Source organism: Anarrhichthys ocellatus, unplaced genomic scaffold (genome assembly GCF_004355925.1).
Source record: "Anarrhichthys ocellatus isolate YVR2014 unplaced genomic scaffold, GSC_Weel_1.0 scaffold112, whole genome shotgun sequence".
Classification (NCBI taxonomy): Eukaryota; Metazoa; Chordata; class Actinopteri; order Perciformes; family Anarhichadidae; genus Anarrhichthys; species Anarrhichthys ocellatus.
Window position 1 is genome coordinate 226,968 of NW_022280142.1, and position 22,123 is coordinate 249,090.

Consider the following 22,123-nt stretch of genomic DNA (forward strand, 5'->3'; position numbering starts at 1 on the left):
TTCCATCGATGAGCGAATGGTTTCCTCCAAAGCCCGCATTGGGCTCAAACAGTACATGAAAAATAAGCCTGTTCGCTGGGGATATAAACTCTTCGTTCTGGCGGACTCCAGCAGCGGTTATACGTGGGACTTTTTTGTCTACGAGGGAAGGTTCCAGGGAATCAGTGGCAACGGGCTCAGTTATGATTCGGTGATGGAGCTCATCGACACCAAGTTGCTGGGCACTGGCTACAAGCTCTTTGTTGACAATTTCTACACTAGTCTCCCCCTTTTCCGCGACCTCCTTCAGAAGAGGATCTGGGCGTGCGGAACCATCCGCACAAGCAGAATTGGATTCCCAAAAACTAAAGTAAATGGTCTGGTCTCAAAACCTCCCCGTGGCAGCATTCGCTGGATCAGGAAGGACTCCCTCCTCTTTGTCCAGTGGCGAGACACGAGGGACGTCTCCATGTGTTCAACACTCCACAAGGCCCATGCGGAGGACACGGCGCAAAGGAGGGTCAAAGGTGCAGATGGGCACTGGGCATTGAAGGAGATCCCAGTTCCACCAACGGTGAAGGAGTACAACCAGTAAGTACTATATATTCAACTGTTTTATGCCCTTTGCAATGTAATAATTTGTGTGCTTGATATATTTGTTTTGGTATATTTTTCTCAATGTTGTGTATTTCTGTCCATCCAGGCTCATGGGTGGAGTGGACCTCTCTGACGCCCTGATCGGGTACTATAAAGTCCTCCACAAGACCCAGAGGTGGTATAAGATGTTGTTTTATCATTTCATGGACATCGCGATTGTGAACGCCTTCCTCCTCCACAAAGACATTGCAAAAGGTAAAGGACAGGTACCTATGCACCAGAAGACGTTCAGGGAGACCCTCGCCGAGGAGCTGGCAGAGGTGGGGTCACCCTCCACAGCCAGACCCGTACCACCTCCTGCTGCAAGAAGAGCACATCACAGGCCAGAATACGTCAGTGGGAACAGCGCCACTGGTCGTCTGAAGTGCAGGCACTGCCATGCAAAGACCCCACTGAAGTGCTCCTCCTGCGATGTGCCTTTGTGCTTGGACCCCGGTCGTGTCTGCTATAATGACTGGCATGTTGCCAATAACCTGTAGGTTACAGTTGTACATTTTGTAAATAGTTTGCCGTGTGTTCATTTTTTTTTTTTAAATAAACTGCTTTTCCACCATAGCACTTGTTTTGACTCTTTTATTTGCACAAAGTTTAGTTTCAATTAAGGAAAAATAGCACTATAATGTATTTATGCTTCAGTTACTCTGTGTCAGCAATAATGATAGTGAATCTGGATATGGGATAGGATACCTCTCAGTGTCTCCTTTCATTAGAGCCCAAAATGATGACTGTGCGTTCAAGAATAGTAGCCTAGGTATGTGACCATGGTTACCAAGTGTCCTTTGGAGTCTCCAAATGGCCTTTTTTGGAAAATGCCTAGACTTATAAAAACATGTGTAAAATATTCATTGTCTGTGGTATTATCAAATTTGAACCTGGACTAGGTAAGGCTTCATGCTGTGGTCCCATTGTGTTTTCCAGCTAATAAGTTGCAGCTATAGGCATCTGTTTGCAAAGAAATATTCAGGTGGAAATAAAAACCTATTTTAGTGTGCCCTAACTTCTATTGGTCAATACCAGTAGCACTTACAGTGATTCTGACTGTTGGGGGGGAACTTCAGAGTGTTACCTTTCAAAAGAGACCAAAACCATGCATGTTCTCCAAATGGTTCAAGAACAGCTTTCAATTTACTTTGGGTATGCCGTGGATAGATGTTTTAGGCGAATTTTACAGGAGTGGTAAGAGGTTAAAACTTGCATTCTCTCTACTGGCCACCAGTAGAGGGAAAATGACTCTACTTCTCTCTTGATTTATTACCTCAGTAAACATGAGTTTATGGTCTCAATCTCTAGTTTCAAGTCTTCTTCAATACAGCATGATGTTCATTTAGTTAATTATGATCCATTTCGAGTCAAACAGACCATAAAGCAGGGGATGCTTTAGGGCGGGGCTTACTGTGTCTCTACCAGAGACCTATACGGCTTCTCTATATCACTCAGTATTTCAAATATGGTCACTTGTGTTCACTGGTTGCCAAAAAGACAACATGATAAACAATGATTGGACGGACGTATTACAGTCCTGCGACAGCCACAGATACCTTTCTTTTTATTGTCAAAGCATTTGATTCATTCATTGCTGTCAGGACATTGAAACTAAAATAGATCTTAAATTTTTTTTTTTTTTATATATAGGCTGTGTGGTCAGTTCAACTGCAACAAAAGGACCAAATCTCTGTATCCACCTACAATACCTAGACCTTCACTTCCCCACATTAAGTAGGGCACCGGGGGCAGCACTACCTCTCAGAGACGGTGCCAAAAACGGAGCTGCAGTGATCAGGATGATCCTACAGGGGGCAGTGCGTAGCCTCTCTCTGTCTCCCTCCTCAGGCTTTAATCATTCGTCAGGCATAATAGGAGAGGCATTTATAGTCATATCCCTGTAATAAAAGAGGTGTCTCTTTGTCCTTTTCCATTCAACACATTGTCACAACCCAGAGCCTTAATCCTGCAAACTGACGGACAGTTGCATCCTGGGAAAAGAGCCGCATGCCATTGTTTGAGTGAGTCAAATCTGTTAAGCCCTAATTCTTTTGTGGGTATTTGCATACTGGGAAGTATTCTTTTACTGAAGGGCCAAATCCTCCTTGTGTGTGATGCGCGGCATTTTTAGTATCATTTGTGAAGTATCTACATGCACTATTAGCGCTGCATAATACCCTCATATAATACGCCGGCATAATCTTGCAGATAAGAAGGTTTTCTTTTTCTAAAGTGTAGCCTTACGTCGGGATGAAACGCTGCAATTTCAGGCAGATTCAAACGGGCTCAAATGTCATCAGAAATGTCAAGTGGCTCTGCAGTGGCAGGATACCAGAACGCCTTCTTTATCGTTTTCATCACCCGCCGGATTCCTCAATTTTACCTCCCAGTTGAAAGGCCCGGCTCGGCTCAGACCGCGGCGATGTAATGGGTCTGGTGCTGTAATAAAGACGGCTACCTCTGACTCACCTGGCCTCTTTCTTCCTGCCTCCTTTTTTTTCGTCTTGCACTTTTCCCTTTCCTCCCCCCCTCTTCACCGCCGTCTCTCTCCCACTCTCTTCTCCTTCCCCACTTCCAACAGAGTTTCTCTGGCTCGCTGATAAACTGGTTGTTATCTGTCCGTGGCGTTTCGGCACAGTGTGGTTCAAACATTCACTTCCTCTGCAGGCCTTTTCTCTGCCGCTCTCTGGAGTCCCTTCTGCAAAAGCTCTGATAAGATTGTTGTGTTGAGATTGGAGATGGAGGATCGAGGAGTGGCTAGCGTATTCTGCCAAAGCAAGACTGTGACAAACCTTTAGCGCTCTAAGATGTCTACCGAACATACTGCATAACATTGACTTTTATTATCTGTTGAACATAAAGCGAATATATCTCCATGAAGGTTAAAGTTTGATCAACAGAATCAGGTTTATTACCAAGTAGACTTTCTCAAGTAATTTCTCTTGGTATTTTTCTTCATGGCGATCACAAGAATTAGATTTTCTGACAGAATAAAGACGCTTTTTTGTCTTAATTTGTTGTATTTTCGTGTTTATTGCTGGAGCACTAATGGCATGAGACAGAATACATTCATCAACAACAGAAGAAGAAGCGCAGGGATTGGATTAAGTGCAGGGGTCTTTGAGACAATCACCGATAACGGCCGACCACCTAGCCAGACCTGCCGGACCAAACTGCCCCGGGGAGGAGAGCCGAGATGGAAGCTAAGCTAACCCAGCTAGGACCCGAGGCTACTCCACTACCCAGCATGCTGCTGACAGTCTGATGTCATGTTTTATTTGTGTTGCACATGGCCTACAACTGCATCTCGATGCTTATCCCTGTGTTGCATAATGACAATGAATGATCCTTGAGTTCTTGAATCCTTGAATTGTACTGATCGAGCTGAATTCCATCCGGTCAACAAACACGAGCCGTCAGACAATGAGAGTAGTCATCAAACCCCCTGGTTAGCTGAATGTTTGTGGAAGAGAAAGCAGTGAAATGATCCCCCAAGCTGTCTGTTGTAAAGATTGCTCACAGTACAACAATATGACCTAAGCTGTACTAAACCAGCGTTATCCTTTAGGATATAAAGGCAGGGTGTGAGAGAGCCTTTATCTGTGTTTCATGTAAAGCTCATGTATAGTATGTATGCAGCCGTGGCTCTCCATTCAGACTCTTTGTTGTTTGGATGTTTCATCGTGTTGCACCATCACTTTTCTCTCCCGTTCTTTCCAATGTCACAAAGTTAGAGAGAGAGAGAGAGAGAGAGAGAGAGAGAGAGAGAGAGAGAGAGCCATCTGCTCTCTGGCTGCTGTTTGTCTGTTTGTTTTGTTCTTCCCTCCTGTGTATTTAAGCGTCAATTTCTGCCGGCGAGGGACACATGAAAAGAGCCATGGCACGAACAGAAAACAAGCCCTCAGAGACAAGGAGGAGGAGGAGGAGGATGAAATGACAACACGAGGAAGGAAACAAGGCCCGGGAATAAGCTGCGATTAAACCGAAAAACAATCAAACTGCAGAGATGAGAAGACGAGGAAGAGAGAGAGGAGAAGAAGAAAAAAACCACAGACACACACACAACAATGAAAGCAAATAAAACAGGCAAACAGGGAATGCAGTGTGTTTGAGAAAAGACGCTGGCGAGGGCAAGTTACACCGAGTGCCAGCTCTGGATGCCTGGCATCAAGAGTTCGGGAGGAATTAAACGACACTGTTGGATATCAGTGTATGAGACAAAAACTGGGATCAGGGGAAGCAGCAGTGATGCCGTATACGTCTGGTAGCGGCAGCGACCTGTCAATCACAGTAGGCCCCGCCCTAAATCATACTCTGCTTTATGGTCTATTTGACTCTATATGGACCATAATTTACTAAATGAACATCATGCTGTATTGAAGAAGACTTGAAGCTAGAGATTGAGACCATGAACTCATGTTGACAATGTTTACTGAGGTAATAAATCAAGAGAGAAGTAGAGTCATTTTCTCATAGACTTCTATACAACCAGAGGAGTCGCCCCCTGGTGGACACTAGAGAGAATGCAGGTTATAAGACACTGCCGCTTTGGCTTCACTCGGCAGAACCAGAGGTTGCCGCTGTCCCCGACACGTCCAAAACTGAAGGGGTAGCTAGAGCGTCATAGTTTGACCAGTGGAATGTTTTGGAGTTAGGAGTTAGGAGTTGTGTTTGCGTCCATCTCCAATATTCACTCTCTTTTAGCTCTGTTTTTGGTCTCCACCAGCTCCTGAGGTAAGTATCTGTCTCTTCAGCCGCTGAATGATCCACTGTGTTCTCCAGTCAGCTTAGTCTCACTTCCGGGGAGTCAAATTCCGGTGCTTGGGAAGTAGCCCTCGTCGTCTGACTATCTACACAAAAGGCCCACTTTAGTGTCTGAATGACACGTACCCGGCTTTCAACTAACTCTCAATGTAAACTGGTGGGGGGGGGGGGTCACACAAACACAGGACTTTCACCCAGGGGACCGGCGTTAGTGTGCCTCGAGGGGCCAAAAAAACTTTGAATGATTAGTTTGTCTTTGTATTAAGTCCTTAGAGATCCTTTCTTGGTGGATATATTTTACTGGACATATGGGCATGTGAAAGTGGTCTTAAAATAGACTTGATATGAACCTGTCCTTTTATATTAGTGCCATGAGTTACTTGGGATGTTGTCTGGACCAAAGATCCTATGTCACCTCAGCATTTCCACTGAAAGCAGATTGGCACATGCACTTCAATGACGCTGCTAAACGTCGGATTATGTTCAATGACGAGGTTTGATTTAAAACGTTTTTGCAGAATGTAATAGTATTCTACTTTTTATTTAATATTTAATGCACAGGGGGAAAACTGTGGGCTTGAAGACACCGGACGGCGTGTCCGTTTCCACTTGTTTCATGTAAAGTGTCTTTTCAAAATAAACTTCTGTGTTTGTGAGAATGCACAGTTTCCACTAGTTACATGCATCTTTTCAAAATAAACTTTCAACGTAGGTTTACTTTGTTTATAGGTTTACTTACGCAACAAAACAACTTGGTAACGTTATGGAAAACGTCGTGGTTGGTGTTCAAATTAGTTAAAAATAGTATGTTAAGTTAGTCAGTTTGTGACAGAACTGAGGTACAATAAGTCAATGTTGACTTGGTTTCATATGGACACGAACAGTGCTCTCGTGGGTGAAAGTCCTGTGTTTGTTTGACCCATCCAACCTCCCCTCTCAGTGGTCCTACAAGGACTTCCTCACTCTTTATACTACTTGAGTAGCTCTGACCGTCTAATGATGACATGGATTTGTTTACACTGGAGTTAGTTGCTTACGCCACGCTAAAGGGTGCCTCTGTGCGTCGGTATTGGAAGCTGTGGGGCGCTGACTAACTGTCTGTATTTGACGAGTTGGGAGTGAGAACGAGTTAAAGAAACATGTTTTTACTTTGAGAAAAATGACTGAGGGGATGTGGAAACCTGAAGCTTCAGCGACATGGGTCACATTTTTCTACAAACTCTATAAAAGACTAGAGTGCATTGATTGGCTGAAGCTCTGCAGTTACAGCATTTTTTGTTCACTTTGTAAGGTTACCTGATTAGCTCGTCCCGTTAGCTTTAAATGAGCTAATATCATTTGATGCAGAGAAAAGGCTCATGAATAAATTTGCCAGCAGTGCGTCCCGTCTCTTCTACCTCCCCTGTGCCTCCGCTGCTGCAGCTCTCTGGTTTTTGTGTTGTTCCAGTTCAGCGGCTCTCTGACGTCCCGACGCCGAGGCTTTTATGACAGATGAAGACTTTTTAACCGCCTCTGTGTGGAGGCAGTGGACTGGCTCCTCTTAATTAGCACTTTGTCTCTGCTCAGAAGTGACCTTTTCTCTTTTGCGCTTCGGTTAAATTGACTCCCACTTCTCTGCTCTGTGTCTCCTCTGTTTTACATGGCTGCTGGTGCGTTGCTCGCTGACTGCTGCAGGACTTCATTGAGTTTGACTGTTGTATTGCCAGTACAGCAAGCTGATGTTGGAATCTACAGCCCATTTTTTCAGTATTAAAAAATGACCAGTGGTGTAGACTTCAAACCTCCATCCTACCTGCCTTCATTCCTGACCTTTTACATGATTTGAAGTTGTTAAATAACTGGAGGGGCACAACTGTACATCATTTTTATTAAATAAAGAATTATTGAAGGGGAAAAAAAAGTTTTGGAGTTTTACCATTCACTCCTGTCTTATAACTGTCTTACTCTTTTATCACCATTCTCATGGGAAGGTGTATAAATAGCAGGTCAATTTTAACGACATTCCAGGCGTCATGATACGCATTTTAAGCATCAATTCACGGCACGTCGCTAACATGAAACGGTCACAGTTACGGTTCGGCAACAAAACTACAAAAATGATTACGGAAAAAACACGTCACAAATGGTAAACGGTTTCACACGGGACATTAATGCCGGTGTTCTGGGTGAAAGTCCTGTATTTGTTTGACACCCCTAGACTCTCACGTTCTCTATTACGCCACTTGCTTTTCCTCACTTTATGCTACGTCACTAGCTCTTAGCGTAGCACATACACAAAGCAAGAACGGCGTGATGGCACGCAAAATGATTGGTTGAAATTGGTAAAACCAGGCTGCCTCTGGTGGATGGTGCAGCTAATATAATAGTTTATAAGGGTTAAAAAACATGCTGTTTTCCACTGACGGTTAATGTAAAAGTGTATGAATTTCTCTGTTACTGATGATGCTCTTTGAGTCAGGCGAGGAGGCCCACCTCTGTTTTTAAACTCTGCCGTGTCAGAGCCTTGAAAGCCCAAAGGTGCGTTTCATTTCATCAAAGTGACAGCAGCTGGTTAACAAGAGGTCACAGCTGCTGCGGGTGCACTGATTTCCTTGCTCGATGAAGCCCTGGTGTCCAGATGCAGCGGCAAATTCAATCGGTTGTGAATAAAGTGATTCCCCGAACGTTGAAGACAGGAGGTGACTCTTTCCAGGAAGCGGCACAATCTCTGAGGCTGCGTAGTTTCACGCTTCCTTGGTGAGTAATGACCAGCATCGGTGACTAATACATTCAAAATGATAACATGGCGCACACACACACACACACACACACGGAGACCCTCCACAACCATCGCCTCGTCCATTTCCAGAATCAGAGATGACCTTTGCATGAATAAAGTCAAAGAGGATTAAGGCAGAAGAGACCTTCGCAATGTCGGCCGAGGGAAGAAGCTGGGGCATCCTCCTTTTGAACGTGGCTTGAGTGTCGATGTCTCCACCTGCCTGAAGGCCACACTCTGTGTGTGAGTGTGTGTGTGTGTGTGTGTGTGTGTGTGTGTGTGCATGCAATGCGTTTGCATAGAGGCTGCAGAAAAACAAAAAAAAGCCTTTAGGAAATGTGAGGAAACACGTGGTTTGTGATCACATTCTGATGGTAAACGTTGCTGTCAAAGTCCTTCATCCGTTTCACCGGAGGTGATAACATCTCTGGTTTATATTCTTATCTGATTTATATTGTGCGGCAACCTAATCCATGTACGTTACAAGATGTACGAACAGAATCTATTTGCTTAAGTGTCCATCATAGCACCAGGATTACAACAATTTAGATTAGCTGCCTTTCTTTACTGCGTGGTGTCAACTGTGCTCGGCTCCCGTCAGGATTAATGGAATCCCATTTTGTCATTATTACCTGTATAATACCTGTCAGAATCATCTGGAGCTGAGAAACGGACACCTTTTTAAAGAAATGTCAAAAGTGTCGACATGTTGGGATTAAATTAAAAAGATGACACGAGTTTAGAAACAAGCGGCAACCTCCGGTCTGAGAAATGAAGCCAAAGCAGAAATGCCCAAAACCGCAGTTCCTCGAATGGCCACTTGAGGCTGCAAAGGCGAGTCGATCTCCATAGACCTCCATGTTAAAATGCCCAACTTGGTAGACCAAACGATTTCCGTCTCTATAGCTCATATCTCTGTTCATGACAACTTTACCGGGGGTGCATTTTAATACAACTCTCCTGTTTAAATCATATTAAGGCTTCAAATTAGGCATAATTAAGGGCGTGGCTGCTTTGAGTGACAGGTGGGTGTCGTCTGACGTAGCTCGTTGCTAGCGCCACATGGCCACCCCACCACCGTTTCAGAGCAACAGTTGTTTCAGTTTAACGAGTGATTGTGATAACTGGTGGTTACGTCCTGTTGGTGTTAAACAAGTGACTGGCATGCGATGGGATGCTGAAGAATATACGGTTGTGTCCTAAATTCCGCCGACATGGAAGCATAGTTCGAGCCTTTGAAATGTAAATTATTGTAAAGCCTACAAGATATTTGAAAAGATTGAAATGAAGCCAAGTGTGTTACATTTTGACGGACTCACTGTGATCATTTTCAAAATAAAATACCGCTCCAAATCACCCAAAGCCACGCTACCTGCCACAGCTCTCTGCGGTTCCTTCTCGTCTCCTAAACCACTAGTGCTCCCCGAGGAGGAACAACACGACCCACAAATTAGTCTTGGGGCCCCCCGCTCCTCTCTCTGCAGACTGGGGGCCACTGCTAAAACATTTTCCAAGATCACTTACCAGAAAAACAAAAGGGGGAAAAGAAAACTGTAGAGCGGGCAGGCCACAGCCCCGAGGATTATTCTCCTAGTGTTACATGGATTAGCAGCAGCCCAACCTTTGACTCCTGTTAGGGACGACTTGACTTATGGCTCTGTTCGGGTGGGGAGGGGGGCCCTGCTCGTTATTATAGTATGTACACATGATTCTGTCAGAGCAGGAATATAAACTGCAGGTGACCTTATGGCGTCTGAATGGGCCCTAGAGCTGCTGTAGTGGGAGATACGCAGAAGAAGCACCTACTTATTCGGAAAGACTGTTTGAGAATGAACACTAACACATTATGTTACTGTCTTGTGAAAAGTATATGTATATATATGTGTATATATGTATGTATGTGTATATATATATACAGTATATATATATATATAGTGTATAAAGTCTGGCACATATAACTGTAACAGTAATTGCTTTCACAAATAATTTTTTTATTAGCGTGATTTTTCTTCTTTTTTCACATATTTAATGAGCATTGTTGATCTAATATCTTTCATTGTCAAATGCTTCTTGTAATTGTAGTGCATATGACAGTAAATAAATAAATAAACATATTGGAGAACAATCATGCTACATACAGCATTACGTCAAAAAGCCAAGCTTTTACCTGGACTTTACACCTAAATATATATATATATATTTTTATAATAAATATTCATCCGGCCAAATCAATGCGCATCACAGTTCAGGTGTCTCCTCATCACTCGTCACACTTATTTTTTTCTGATCTTCTCTTTGTATCCACTCCTTGACTTCAGCTTCTGCGAGGCTAAACCCCTTCATGTTCTCGACAGAAGTGGAGTAAGAATAGCACACAGAAATGATGCTCAACCCGTGAGTGTGTGTGTGTGTTCAGTTCTCATGTTAAGTCCCTACAGATCTCCCAAATACCCATGCACATGTGTATAGAAACAAATCTACAAAGCTCTGTGTAATCTTCCTTTTTACTGAGCTCTTAGTTTCGTCTGCAGGGGATTACTGTACCACTTTTTTCTGCGTGGACTCTGCAAAAGGAGGAGGGACGTACAAAATGGCGGAAAAAGGAAAACAAATTGTAGCGTAATCTCTGCAGAGAAAGGACGGCTGAGCGAGGGAGTCCCCCAGACCCTCCATCTTTTTATTTTTTTTTCAGGGCCAGAAAATCCCATAATCCTCCATGTTTGATGTCTCAAAGCTAATGGCGTTTATTAGGACAGCCCAAAAGGCGCTTTGTCCGCGGCGTGGTTGCCGTTGAGGTTTTGAATGACATTGCAGGGAGAGAGCTGGTAACTTTAGCTTAATCTGGGCTTATCCGGCCCCGATGCATGCACAGGTGTGTGGCCCTTAAGCCCAGAGGAGGCCGGGCTCTCCTGTAGGAGGCAAAGATCAATCCTGCTCCGGGGGCCGAAAAACGTCCAGAGGAACACACACTGCATCTCTAACCCACGAGGCTTTAGCCTCCTCGTGAACTGAACTGCCTATTATCACATTTTAATTAAACGACTGCTCCCCTTCCCTCCGTCTGCTCAATATGATATGGAACGACCTTTTCCTGCTGAATCAGTTTACGTTTCATGAAGGGAGTCATGCAGGTTGAGTTGCATATATTCATCTGGAGGATTTTAGTTTCGCCGCGAAAGACTCCTGCTTTGTGCCGAGGCCCCAAATTCGGTCAGTTCATATCTATTCGGTATTACTGCAATATTCAGAACGTGTGGAAGAAAAAAACAACTTTGCAGCAAAGGGCCAGTGTGTAGCATTTCTATTAGCAGAAATATAAGATAATATTCATGACTATGTTTTCATTATTCTACAATCACCTAAAACTAAGAATTGTGTTTTTGTTCGCTCAGAATGAGGCCTTCATACCTGCATAGGGAGCAGGTCCTCTTCACGGAGTCCATCGTGTTGCACCGCTATGTTTCTACCCAAAACTGACAAACCAAACACTGGCTCTAGCGACACATCATCATGCAACGGTTAGTTTGATATCTTAGTCTTTGCAAAATAAACTTCACAGGAAACAATTTAGTTAGGTTTAGGAAAATATTGTGGTTTGGGTAAAACTAACTACTGAAGTGGCGTTACTTAATTATGGAAGTTATGTGACGAATAAATCAATATTGACTTCTCGTTTCACACTGATATCGTTCTCCCGATAGACCGTTTTTTGTTTGACCCACCCTCCCTGTCTGGGTTTTTGCAGTCTTTATACTTCCTGGTTCATGATTACATGGATTATATACAAATTGATTTTGTGGGTTATCTACGAATTATAGTGCAATAATGTTCGTAAGTGAAGCTAGGAATGCTTTATAAGAACAGCCTGGCTCTAGTGGGAGCCTTTCTCGGTCCTTACTTTACCTGAAGGCCACCATAGTGCTCCGACACGCTTGTGAAATTGCGGTAACGTGAGCTGCAGAGTCTACAACCGTGGAACCACCGACTGACTACTGTTGCTCGTGAAGTAGTGTCAGGGTAAAGATGGCCTCTGAGTGATGCGAACGTCGTTACCTCGGTTTTGCACTCAGCGGCTCATTACTACAGTCATAGAAAAGGAGTGAGCGGAAGTATTCAGTTGGTTCCAATCTGCAACCGCACCACTAGATCCTACACACTGTGCCTTTAAAGCTGCATTCTTAGACTTTTGGCTAACTTCAAAACAAGCGCACACAACCCTGAACTTATATCACCTTATAAAATTGTTCTAACTTGTTAGTAACTATTTAGACTTCCAGCAGACGCTGAGCAACATGATCGTCACATCGGTATAGTTTCTGTGTCCACATGAGTCCAATATTCAACTCTCTCTTGTAGCTCTGTTTTAGTCTCCACCAACTCCTGAGGAAAATACTTTGGCTCTTCAGCTGCTAGCGTTTCATCAACTACCCAGTTTTTTATATAAAGTAGTCAAAATGAGCTCTACCTGAACACATCACTGAACAGCACTGAACACATCAATAATTATAATCACATTACCCAATTATACATTGTTGTGAAGGATCATTCGACATAATGAGTACTTTTTTGTACTTTAAGTATATTGTGATGCTAATAATTAAGTAGTTTTACTTCAGAATCATTTTAAATGTAGGACCTTTACATGAGTATGTCTACACTGTGCTTTTTCTACTTTTTAAGTATGTTTAAAGTAAAAGTTCCCACTACAAGGAATCAGATCCCTTGTTTCTGGACCTCTGCCTAGAATCACTTTCAATATTTTGTCTTGATATCGAGGTCAGAAGCTGGTTCAATGTGAACATTAAATCTGTCTGATAAGGAAACCATAAAACCAGACATCATCACGCTGCCATCGAAACTAAACCTATTTAATATCTAGTTTTAATATACTTCAATGTGAGCACACTTGACCTCAGATACAGTAGATTTACGGCTCAGATCTGCTGGAAACCCAGAGAGAGAGTTTGTGACCAAGCAACCTCGTGACAAATCTGTTTCTATTCTCTGATCTTTTTTTGGGGGGGGGGTCAATTTAAAAAAAAAAAAGAAACTCCCATCCTCCCTGTTTCTGACCAACACACGGCAGCAGAATGACATTGCTGCTGCTTCTGAATGGTGAGGGCTTTCTGACCAAGGACTGCTGACTGTCTTATTGGATTTGGAAACCACTCCTTCAATAAAAAGAATGAATTTCCCATAATTCAATAACAGAAATCAAGGCCAGTGGCCCAGTGATCCATAAACACTACGATGATGAGGTCACCCCTCCGCACGCCACCACATGATGCAATATCATCATAATCAGCTTCGGAGCGGCAAAATGACGCCATGCGTTAGATTTTCAGATTTAAATACAGCATGTTGGATGTTTCTGGACACCTGAGGGCGATCAAAGACGTGCAGTGTTTAAATCCAAGGCCGCTGAGATGTTTTCCCATTTCCACACCTTTGGGCGCCCCACAAACCCAACATGATGTGTCCAAACCCTACATTTCTTCAATTGCTACCATCATCCTTCAAATAGCATGCTTCATGGTTTCATTTTGCTGCAGGGGGGGGGATTGCCCTGCGGTCACACTCCCTGTGGATTTACTCAACCCTCATTTTTCCTTTGCTTTTTCCCACAGAAGGAGCCAAGTTTGTCGTGGACTGATGGGCTGCGCATCACTTCCTGTCAGGTAGAGAAACGTATCAGCGTCATAAAATGCTTCACTGTGTCACCTTTCGCCTCTCGGATGTCGTCCTCTGCTCAAAGCTTCTTTTGCATACCTTTTTTGGGCAAAGCAGGATGAATTCCCATCTGTTCGTCACATCCACAGTTCAGCACGTGTGCGAGGACGACCAACAGGGGGCGTCAGCCGGCAGCTTAACGTGCATCTGCAAACCAGAGCTGCTGCTTTAACCCTTTACTACGAGGCTCAAACAGTGCTGCTGGGCTCAGCAACGGTCTCTAAAAGGATCACTGCACTGAAACAGAGTCAGGAGATGGTGATCATGATTTTCTGTGACACTTCAAAGCATGCTGTCCTCTCAGTGGTGGAGGAAGTATTCAGAAAGTAAAAGTACTAATACCTCAAGGTAAAAAATACTTTGTTTCAAGTAAAAGTCGTGCTTTAAAAATGTTACTTCAGTGAAAGTATGTAAGTAAAATCAGGAAAAGTAAAAGTATTTAAAGTATAAAAATGTCCAATGTGACTGTGATGCTATTATCTATTACACATTAGATCATTATCACTCATGCATTGATGTGCACGTGTATCATCTCTGCTGAACATTTCCTATAGTGTGTGTGTGTGTGTGTGTGTTTCCTTAGAGAAGAACAAAATGAGTGGGAGCATTGTAGATGTTTGTCTGTCATAATGAGATTACTCTCAGACCAGCCGATACATTCTCTAATCCAGCACTCGATAAGGCTTTTATAGTAACATGCCATTAATGATGTCTTTAGCGTTATCCACGGCGACGAGCAAATGACCCTTTATTATGAGAGTCATTACTCTTTAGACTAAGTATGCCTGCAGGGCTGTGCGGGTTTATTACAGGCGATATAAAAAAACAGAACCATCTCTTTCTCCCAGGGAGTTATTCGAGAGCATCTAATCTGCTGCAACACAAGGCAGCGATGTTTCTTTGGTGTTCAGGCACTTAATAACACCTGAGAGAAGGTTTGAGAGTCCCTGTGATATCAGTGTACTACTACTCTATGTGTTATGGCTTTTTTTTACAGAGGTGATACTTTGGTCCTCCAGTAGACAATCATTTAAAGGGCCACAGTGGTTTATTCGCTATTTGTAGCCCCTTTGATTGTGTATACTTGTGATTTTAAACACTACTGTCAAGTATCAGATTTTTGGATGTATCTTTGATTCCAGGCTGAAATATCTCAACAATTGGATGTTTATGTTTTGTTGTTGTTTAGCTTTTTCCGCTTCTGGTTTTACATTTATTTTATGTTGTTTTTATGTCTTTTTAATTGCACAGCACTTTGGTCAACTGTTTTTGTGTTTTTAAATGTGCTCTACCAATATGCGTGGATTGGATGAGTTGCCATTAAACCTTTGTACAGACATTCTTGGTCCCCAGAGGATGAAGCCGACTGACTTTGTTGATCCTCTTGACTTTACCTGTAGCGCCACCTTGAGGCTGATGGGTGCATTGTCTTTGCTTCATGTTCCCCTCAGGATGAAGTGTAATAACTTATTGGATCCTCTGACGTTTCAACCATCTCCAGATTGAATTTGTCCAATTTATGAGCAAATATCTGCAAAACTAATGACATCACCTTCAGCCTCCATTTCAGTTTTTATTTCTTGCTAATTAGCAAATGTTAGCATGCTAACATGTTAAATTAGAAAGACGACACACCCAAAAGTTGCGTAAGCGACATCTCTGCCTGTATGTTTCACACCAGGATGTTCTCTCACCAACAACAGGTCTTGTTCGGTTCACTTGCCTGCTGACAAGAAGAGTCGCTGAATAAAACGGATTAGGTAAGATGACGTGCGTGAAACTAAGTTAGCTAGCTAGCTAGAAAGCCAAGCTAAAGTAACCGTGTTGGTGTTGTGGACAAGAAATCAATGACAAACTGTGACTTTCTTGCTAAATTACTTTTTAAATTGATAAACATTTGTGTAATTCATGGCACAATTTAAACCGGATAAAAATGTAATATTTTTTCAGAAATAAGTTGCCATAGGGGACACTACAAGGAGAGGGACTTCACCTCTCAATGTAATCATATTATTAACATTACACCTTGTCGATTGGACATAATTTCATATTAAATACTTCATTCATGGTTCTAGTGATGTCGCTTATAATTAATAACGTATTGGTCCGGAACCAGCTTCGTGGTAGCGGTTGTTCAGGACGACCACTGAAGACATGAACCCAGAGAAAAGCTGGCCTAAGTTGAACTTTGGGACGCAGGAGTCAGCTGATTACTGATGTTTTTCGTACGTGGAGCGTCAGGCGGACTCGGGGAATCTTGTGAGTCCCAAACAGGCGCGGTGAGGGAGTCGCCCCGCCATGTGCTCCTAACGTGCTGTGCTAATTGCAGCCTTTTGTACTAAATCAGACTCCTGCTCCGCTGCTTTTTTGATGTGACTACACTCATTTCTCCCTCCGTCGAGCTCTCGCTCCAGCCATGCGTGGCTCACGGTTTGCTCTGCGAGCCTTTGATAGCGGTGCAGTAGCGTTAATTGTTTTGTGCTGTTTGCCGGCCACTCCCTGTAGGTGGGCTCCATAATCTATACCGACACCAGAGAGAGAGACTCCTGTGTGATGCCGAGGCCCCCCGCTCCGAGAAAATTGGTAATTAGGGGACTGACGTTTGGAGCAAAAGATGACTCTTATTTGTGTTTCTGTTTGAAGGAATTTTGATTCATCATCAACCGTTACATCACCTGTCAAAGCGTTGCTTGTTCTATTGATATTAGAAGCTTAAATATGATTAAAATAGTGAAAAAAATGTAAATTAATTTTGACTGCTTCTTTGTTTTGGGTTTCTCATGTTGTAGTTTGAGTTTCTCTTTTTACTCAACATGCTAACTTCTCAGTTATTTTCATGGATGTATCGATTACATCTCTGGCTGACTTTATAACTTACCGAACTACCTTGACCTAATGTTTTAAATTAAGTCACAAACCGCTTGTGACTTAATCAGAAACGGTTGCTTCGGCACTTCTATTGTACACTGCAAAAAAATAAAACACAGATACTTACAAGACAATTTTTTGGGTGTGAGGACTGAAATGAAACAGCTTTTGGAACTAATCAGAAGTGTGTTTAGATCGGGTTAAAGGTACACTGAGACCACCTGGTCTACGTTCTCATACAACAACACCCATTGTCAATTATGTTTTGAGGAAAATATATTTTTTCATGGGATTACGTTGGTTTTTGACGTACCACAAATACGTTTCTAATCAAACTCTGCGGAAGTCCATATCGTGAGCAGGTCATGGTGGATGGGTGGGTGAACGCAGGCAACGTATCCCCAAACAACAGTCCGTTTGATATCTTACAAAAGAGTTGCTCCTCGTTTTTCAAGTGTTTTCCTACGAAAGCCAGCAACACGTGACAATGTCCGACAATTCCGAATATTCAGTCTTTTTAAAAATAAACTTCCGTCTTCACAGGAATCAACTCAGTTGGGTTCAGGCAAAAAAACTACTAAGTAAGGCTTGTGAAAAGTATCTATGGAAGGGCTGATACTGAAGTACAGAAGTTATGTGACAAATAAATCAACATTGACTTCCTGTTTGGCATACGCCATTCTCTTGGGTCGAAGATCGGTGTTTAGGCTGCCGTGGCCGCTATGTGGGTTTGCGTGGTCTTTATACTTCCTCGTTCATAATAATAATAATAATAATTACGTAATAACAAATAATTTCATGGGACATCTACGAATTACGGCGCATTATTATTTGTAGGTATAGCTAAGAATGCTGGAGGAGAACAGCCTGACACAGGACTTTCACCCAGGACACCGCTGTTCGTGTCCAGTGCGAAAACAAAAGTCAACATTCACTTATTTCAATTAATGTCCGGAATTTAAGTGACGTAACAAACTTAATTAATTTAAGCCAAACCACGATGTTTTTCAAACCTAACAGTTTTGTAAAAAAAATATTGTGTGTTGAATTTACAACGTGTTTAAAACTGCAACCGTAGTCCGGGAGAAAATACGTTTGCCCTCAAAACACATTTGAGAATTCAGTTTAGTTGTATGGGACTGTCATTCTGTAGGAGACGGGGTTTCCTGATGAGTTTTCGAACACTAGCGCTTTGAAGTACGGCTGCAACTAAATGCATTTTTTCATTGATTACTTTCTCGGCTAACTGATTAAATTAAAGTCAGATTATTGTGAAAAATGCTCATCAAATGTTTCTGTCAGTCAACTTTTTTTTATCCCCACTATGTCTTTAAGCAGCTCCTCATTTGGTTTGTGTCTTGTGCACAACATCTCTGCAGACAGCTCACCGTTACCCGACCAAGCAGTCACTGAAATGGGAATTTGTCCTCAGCCGGCCGTTAGCACATCGAAGCGGCAGATTCCTTTTGGTCAATTAGCGTCCCAGGAGTCACGGCGGCAGAGGCCTGTCGTCGAACAGAGTCCAGGTGAGCCTCCTCCTCGTGATCACTGGCATGTTAGAATCAGTTTAATTGGGCTCTGTTTGATTTTCACCGACGACAGCCACAGCGCCCCTTCACCGCCTCCAAACACTCCCACACATCAGCAGACAGAAAAAACAACCTCCCCCGAACCTAATGGCAGAGCGGTGACTCGTCAGAGTTGACAGTGACCTCGCTGTTGGAGGGAGGGCGACTAGCTCACAAGCTCCTTTGAAGTGTCAGCGACTCCCCCTTCGGTCTGCTTTGTCTTCCTGGACGACCAGCTTCAAAACAGATTGACACCTGCAGGCCTCAAGTCTGCTTCAAACACCACAAGGTGCTTTTCTGGTGCCTTCAGTGGGATTACTACTCTTTTTAAAGAGCAGGAACGTGTTCATTCTGTGACTTTTTTCCTGCTTTCTTCAAGAGATTCCAAACCTGCAGACTCTAAAGTTCAGCTAGTTGTCATTCAAAGGCTCTCCGACTTATGCAACGGTGGAAGAAGAACTCGAATCTTTTACGAAAGTAAAAATACAAATACTTTCTCACGAGTAAAAGTCCTACATTTAAAATGTTACTTAAGTAAAAATTCAAAAGTATTGGCGTCAAAATATACTTTAAGCACCAAAACTAAAAGTACTCATTATGGATAGCCCATTTAAAAATATTGTGTATAATATTTCTGGATTGTAATTAATAAATTCATGTGTTAATCACTTTAATGTTGCAGCTGATAAAAGTGGACCGAATCTTAATAATTAAACATCGTAATTTATTAGTTTATTAAATGTTGTATTAATAATCTAAATCGGCAGAGCAACTTAGGTTTTAATAATAAATGTAGTGGAGTACATTGTAATATTTGCCTCTAAGATAAAAGTATGAAGTAGCATAAAATGGAAATATGCAAGTAAATAACAAGTACTTAATGTGTACAATAATTGAATAAATGTACTTAGTTAGGGAAGAAACATGGTTCACGCAAGCACATTAAGAAAAAAAGCAACGGCTAGCGAAGGCGACACAGACGCACGTCCCCAGTCAACGTATCCTCATGCAACAGTTCAAATGAAATCTTACGTGAATGTATTAATTTTGTGAGTGTTTTCCTACGAAATGCAGCAAGGTGTGTCAATTTCCGCTCGTTATTTGCGTACACTCTTATCAAAATAAACGTCCGTCTTCACAGGAAAAACGTAGCTATGTTTCAGCAACAAAACTACTTAGTTAGGTTTAGCAAAAGATTGTGGTTTTGGTTAAAATAACTAAGGAATTCTGTTCCTGAAGTATGTAAGTTACGCAACAAAGAAATCAACGTTGACTTCTCGTTTCACTCGGGGAACAAACTATGTTCGACTGGCTGAAAGATTGCTGTCGGCCTTGTGTGGGTTTTTGCACTCTTCATACTTCCTGGTTCATGCTTCGTGGCTAAAATACTTAATTATTTCATGGGATATCTACTAATAACGGTGTGTTCTTATTCATGGGTTTAGCTGCGAATGCTGGTATGAGACCAGCCTGCCCCCCTGAACATGGGCTCGTGGAGGCAACAAACGTTGAACCTAAAGGGGGCAATATAGAGCTAATCAGAGCATTTCTATGAGCTCAGTAGTAAACAAAGATGGGATCTGTGGGGGAATATGTGCTGAGGCTCCCAGGAAGAGCATCAAGAGTTGAAGCAAATTTTACATTGTGGCCAAACGGTGCAATTACAACTTCTAGGTTGGCCACGTGACGCCACGGGGCCCGAAAAATACTTTTTTTCATAGACATAGACTTACATTGGGAAAGAGACGTCCGTAACTCGGTGGATATTTTTTTTAAATTTAAATAAACTTCTCAGTATGAACTGTTGAATAGCCCTTATTTAAATCATTACGTCCCAAAAGCTGTCAAATGCAGAGTTATTTTAGGTTAAAGGAAAGGCTAGTGCGCTTTGCCTCCAAAGCTGTATCCTCTTCTCTTTATAGTATGACATGAAGCAAAGGCCCCAAGTCCAGAATCAAACTGGATGGTTGCAGTTAAATGGCGCTGTAACCATTCGGCTTCCAATGCGCTCCAACTGGTGTTTTAATATTGTAAAATAATCTTTGAAGCTCTGTTTTAAGGACCGATTTTCTCATATGTTTTTTCTTTTACCGTCCTGTTATTGGTACATTAACAGTGAACAATGAGACGTCTAAACTATTTTAATGAATGATTGCAGATATTTTATCATTTTGTGTAAAGATTTTAGTGTTTCTTTTATTAATCTATTTGCATAACATTATTGCAAAAGAGTGCAAATTACTTTAAAAGTACATCACCCACTCTGACTTCAACTTTTTAAATCCATCCGATGACCATCCAATTTATGGTCATTATGATTTCCATGGCTGCTCTGCCGCTAATTGGAGGGGTTTGTTTCCATAAAGTGATGATAAAAAAGAGCAGGAGGTTGTGGCAGGGAGCTAGCAACTCATCGACGCGTCATGCTCGCTGGACATTTTTCCATTTAAAGAGGCCAATTAGGCCTGCAGACCTCCCCGCTCATCACATGCCGATCAGGTCGAGGGCACAAACAAACACACCCAGGACCCCATTATCCTCTCCAAAGGCAGTCAAGCAATTTCTGCCCTTAAAGTGATACTCCACCCAAAACTATTGAGGGTCAAACACGTGAAAGGAGGAAGAGGCTTGGGAGTTTTCACTCTGGAAAAGTATAAAGATGTCAATAGAAACTTCTCAAGTCACTCCTGCCATATAATCCGTAAAAATATGGCAAAATCCACCTCGTCTCTGTCAAGTTTTGCTTTTAACTAGTGTAACTAATATTAAGTTTATCTAACATAGGATTATTTTTAGGGTTTACTTGTTCCGGTTTATCCAACAAGAGTACTTGGTTTGGGTTAAACTAAGTATGTTTGTTAGGCTACGTAACTTATGTGCGTGGCGTTAGTTCATCATGTAAATAACGTAACTAAACTAAGGTTAAATAAGTCAACAGTTTGGTTTCACATGGACACTAACAGCGTTCTTCTAGGTGAAAGTCCTGCGTTTGTTTGATCCGTCCATCCTCTGTTGCCGCGTCGCCCTACGCGGACTATTGTGCTCTTTAAACTACGTCAGATGCTCTGACCGTCTAACAACGGGGCGGATGGGTTCACATTGGAGTTAATTGGTGCGTCGTTAGCAGATGCTGAAGGGTACTGACCAAACATCGAGTGTGACGAGTTGGGAGTCTAAAGGGGTTGCCACAATGTACTACAAGTTTTTGGCGCAGGTGCAATAGTGAAAAAAATGTCCAATAATAGTTTCATACATAAATCTTAAGACTCCGCTACAACTTACTGGGCAAAGATGCAAACTTAAATAGCTCCCACTATATCAGAAACTTGATAATGAAGTTGTGGCCAGTTTACAGCACTTTATTCTCACAGATGTATCGCTGTAAATGTAGAGAATAGAGTGAGATAAGAGGATATGATACGATACACTTTAACGTCCACAGAGGGAAATTTGTCTTGGACTCAAATGCTGCACACATTATGTGACACATAGCATGTTGTCTGATCCTTACTGATGGAATTACTGCAAAGGAATGTAAAAGTAAATACCAATGCAGGGAACCAAAGAGAGGCACAACGTTATGTTGAGGGAATTTCAGGCCTTAACCCCGCCCCCCCCCACCCTCAGTGTTGTGGAATCTGCCATAAATGAAAGCACATAGCTTAGCTGGGGACCTGGGGGGCCGTGCGGGCCCGGGCATCGGGGGTGTTTCGTGCCGCCCTGTCAGTTGCTGTACACGAATCAGTTTGAAGGCAGATCAAAGGGGTTTCTCTCTCAGAGCAGGAGTCCGGTCAGTCGGACGGGGCGCCTCCTTTGC

The 22,123-nt window shown here is 42.6% G+C and overlaps 1 protein-coding gene across 1 annotated transcript in view; it reads left to right on the forward strand.

The window, feature by feature from the left end:
- LOC116399454 (piggyBac transposable element-derived protein 4-like) overlaps positions 1-1,115 on the forward strand; it is a 1,294-nt gene extending 179 nt beyond the window's left edge. The window contains exons 1-2 of the mRNA XM_031876633.1: positions 1-570; positions 683-1,115. The exon at positions 1-570 is cut by the window's left edge and continues 179 nt beyond it. Of these exons, the coding sequence (XP_031732493.1) occupies positions 1-570; positions 683-1,115 (1,003 nt within the window). The remainder of the gene's footprint in view (positions 571-682) is intronic.
- The last annotated feature ends 21,008 nt before the right edge of the window (positions 1,116-22,123 follow it).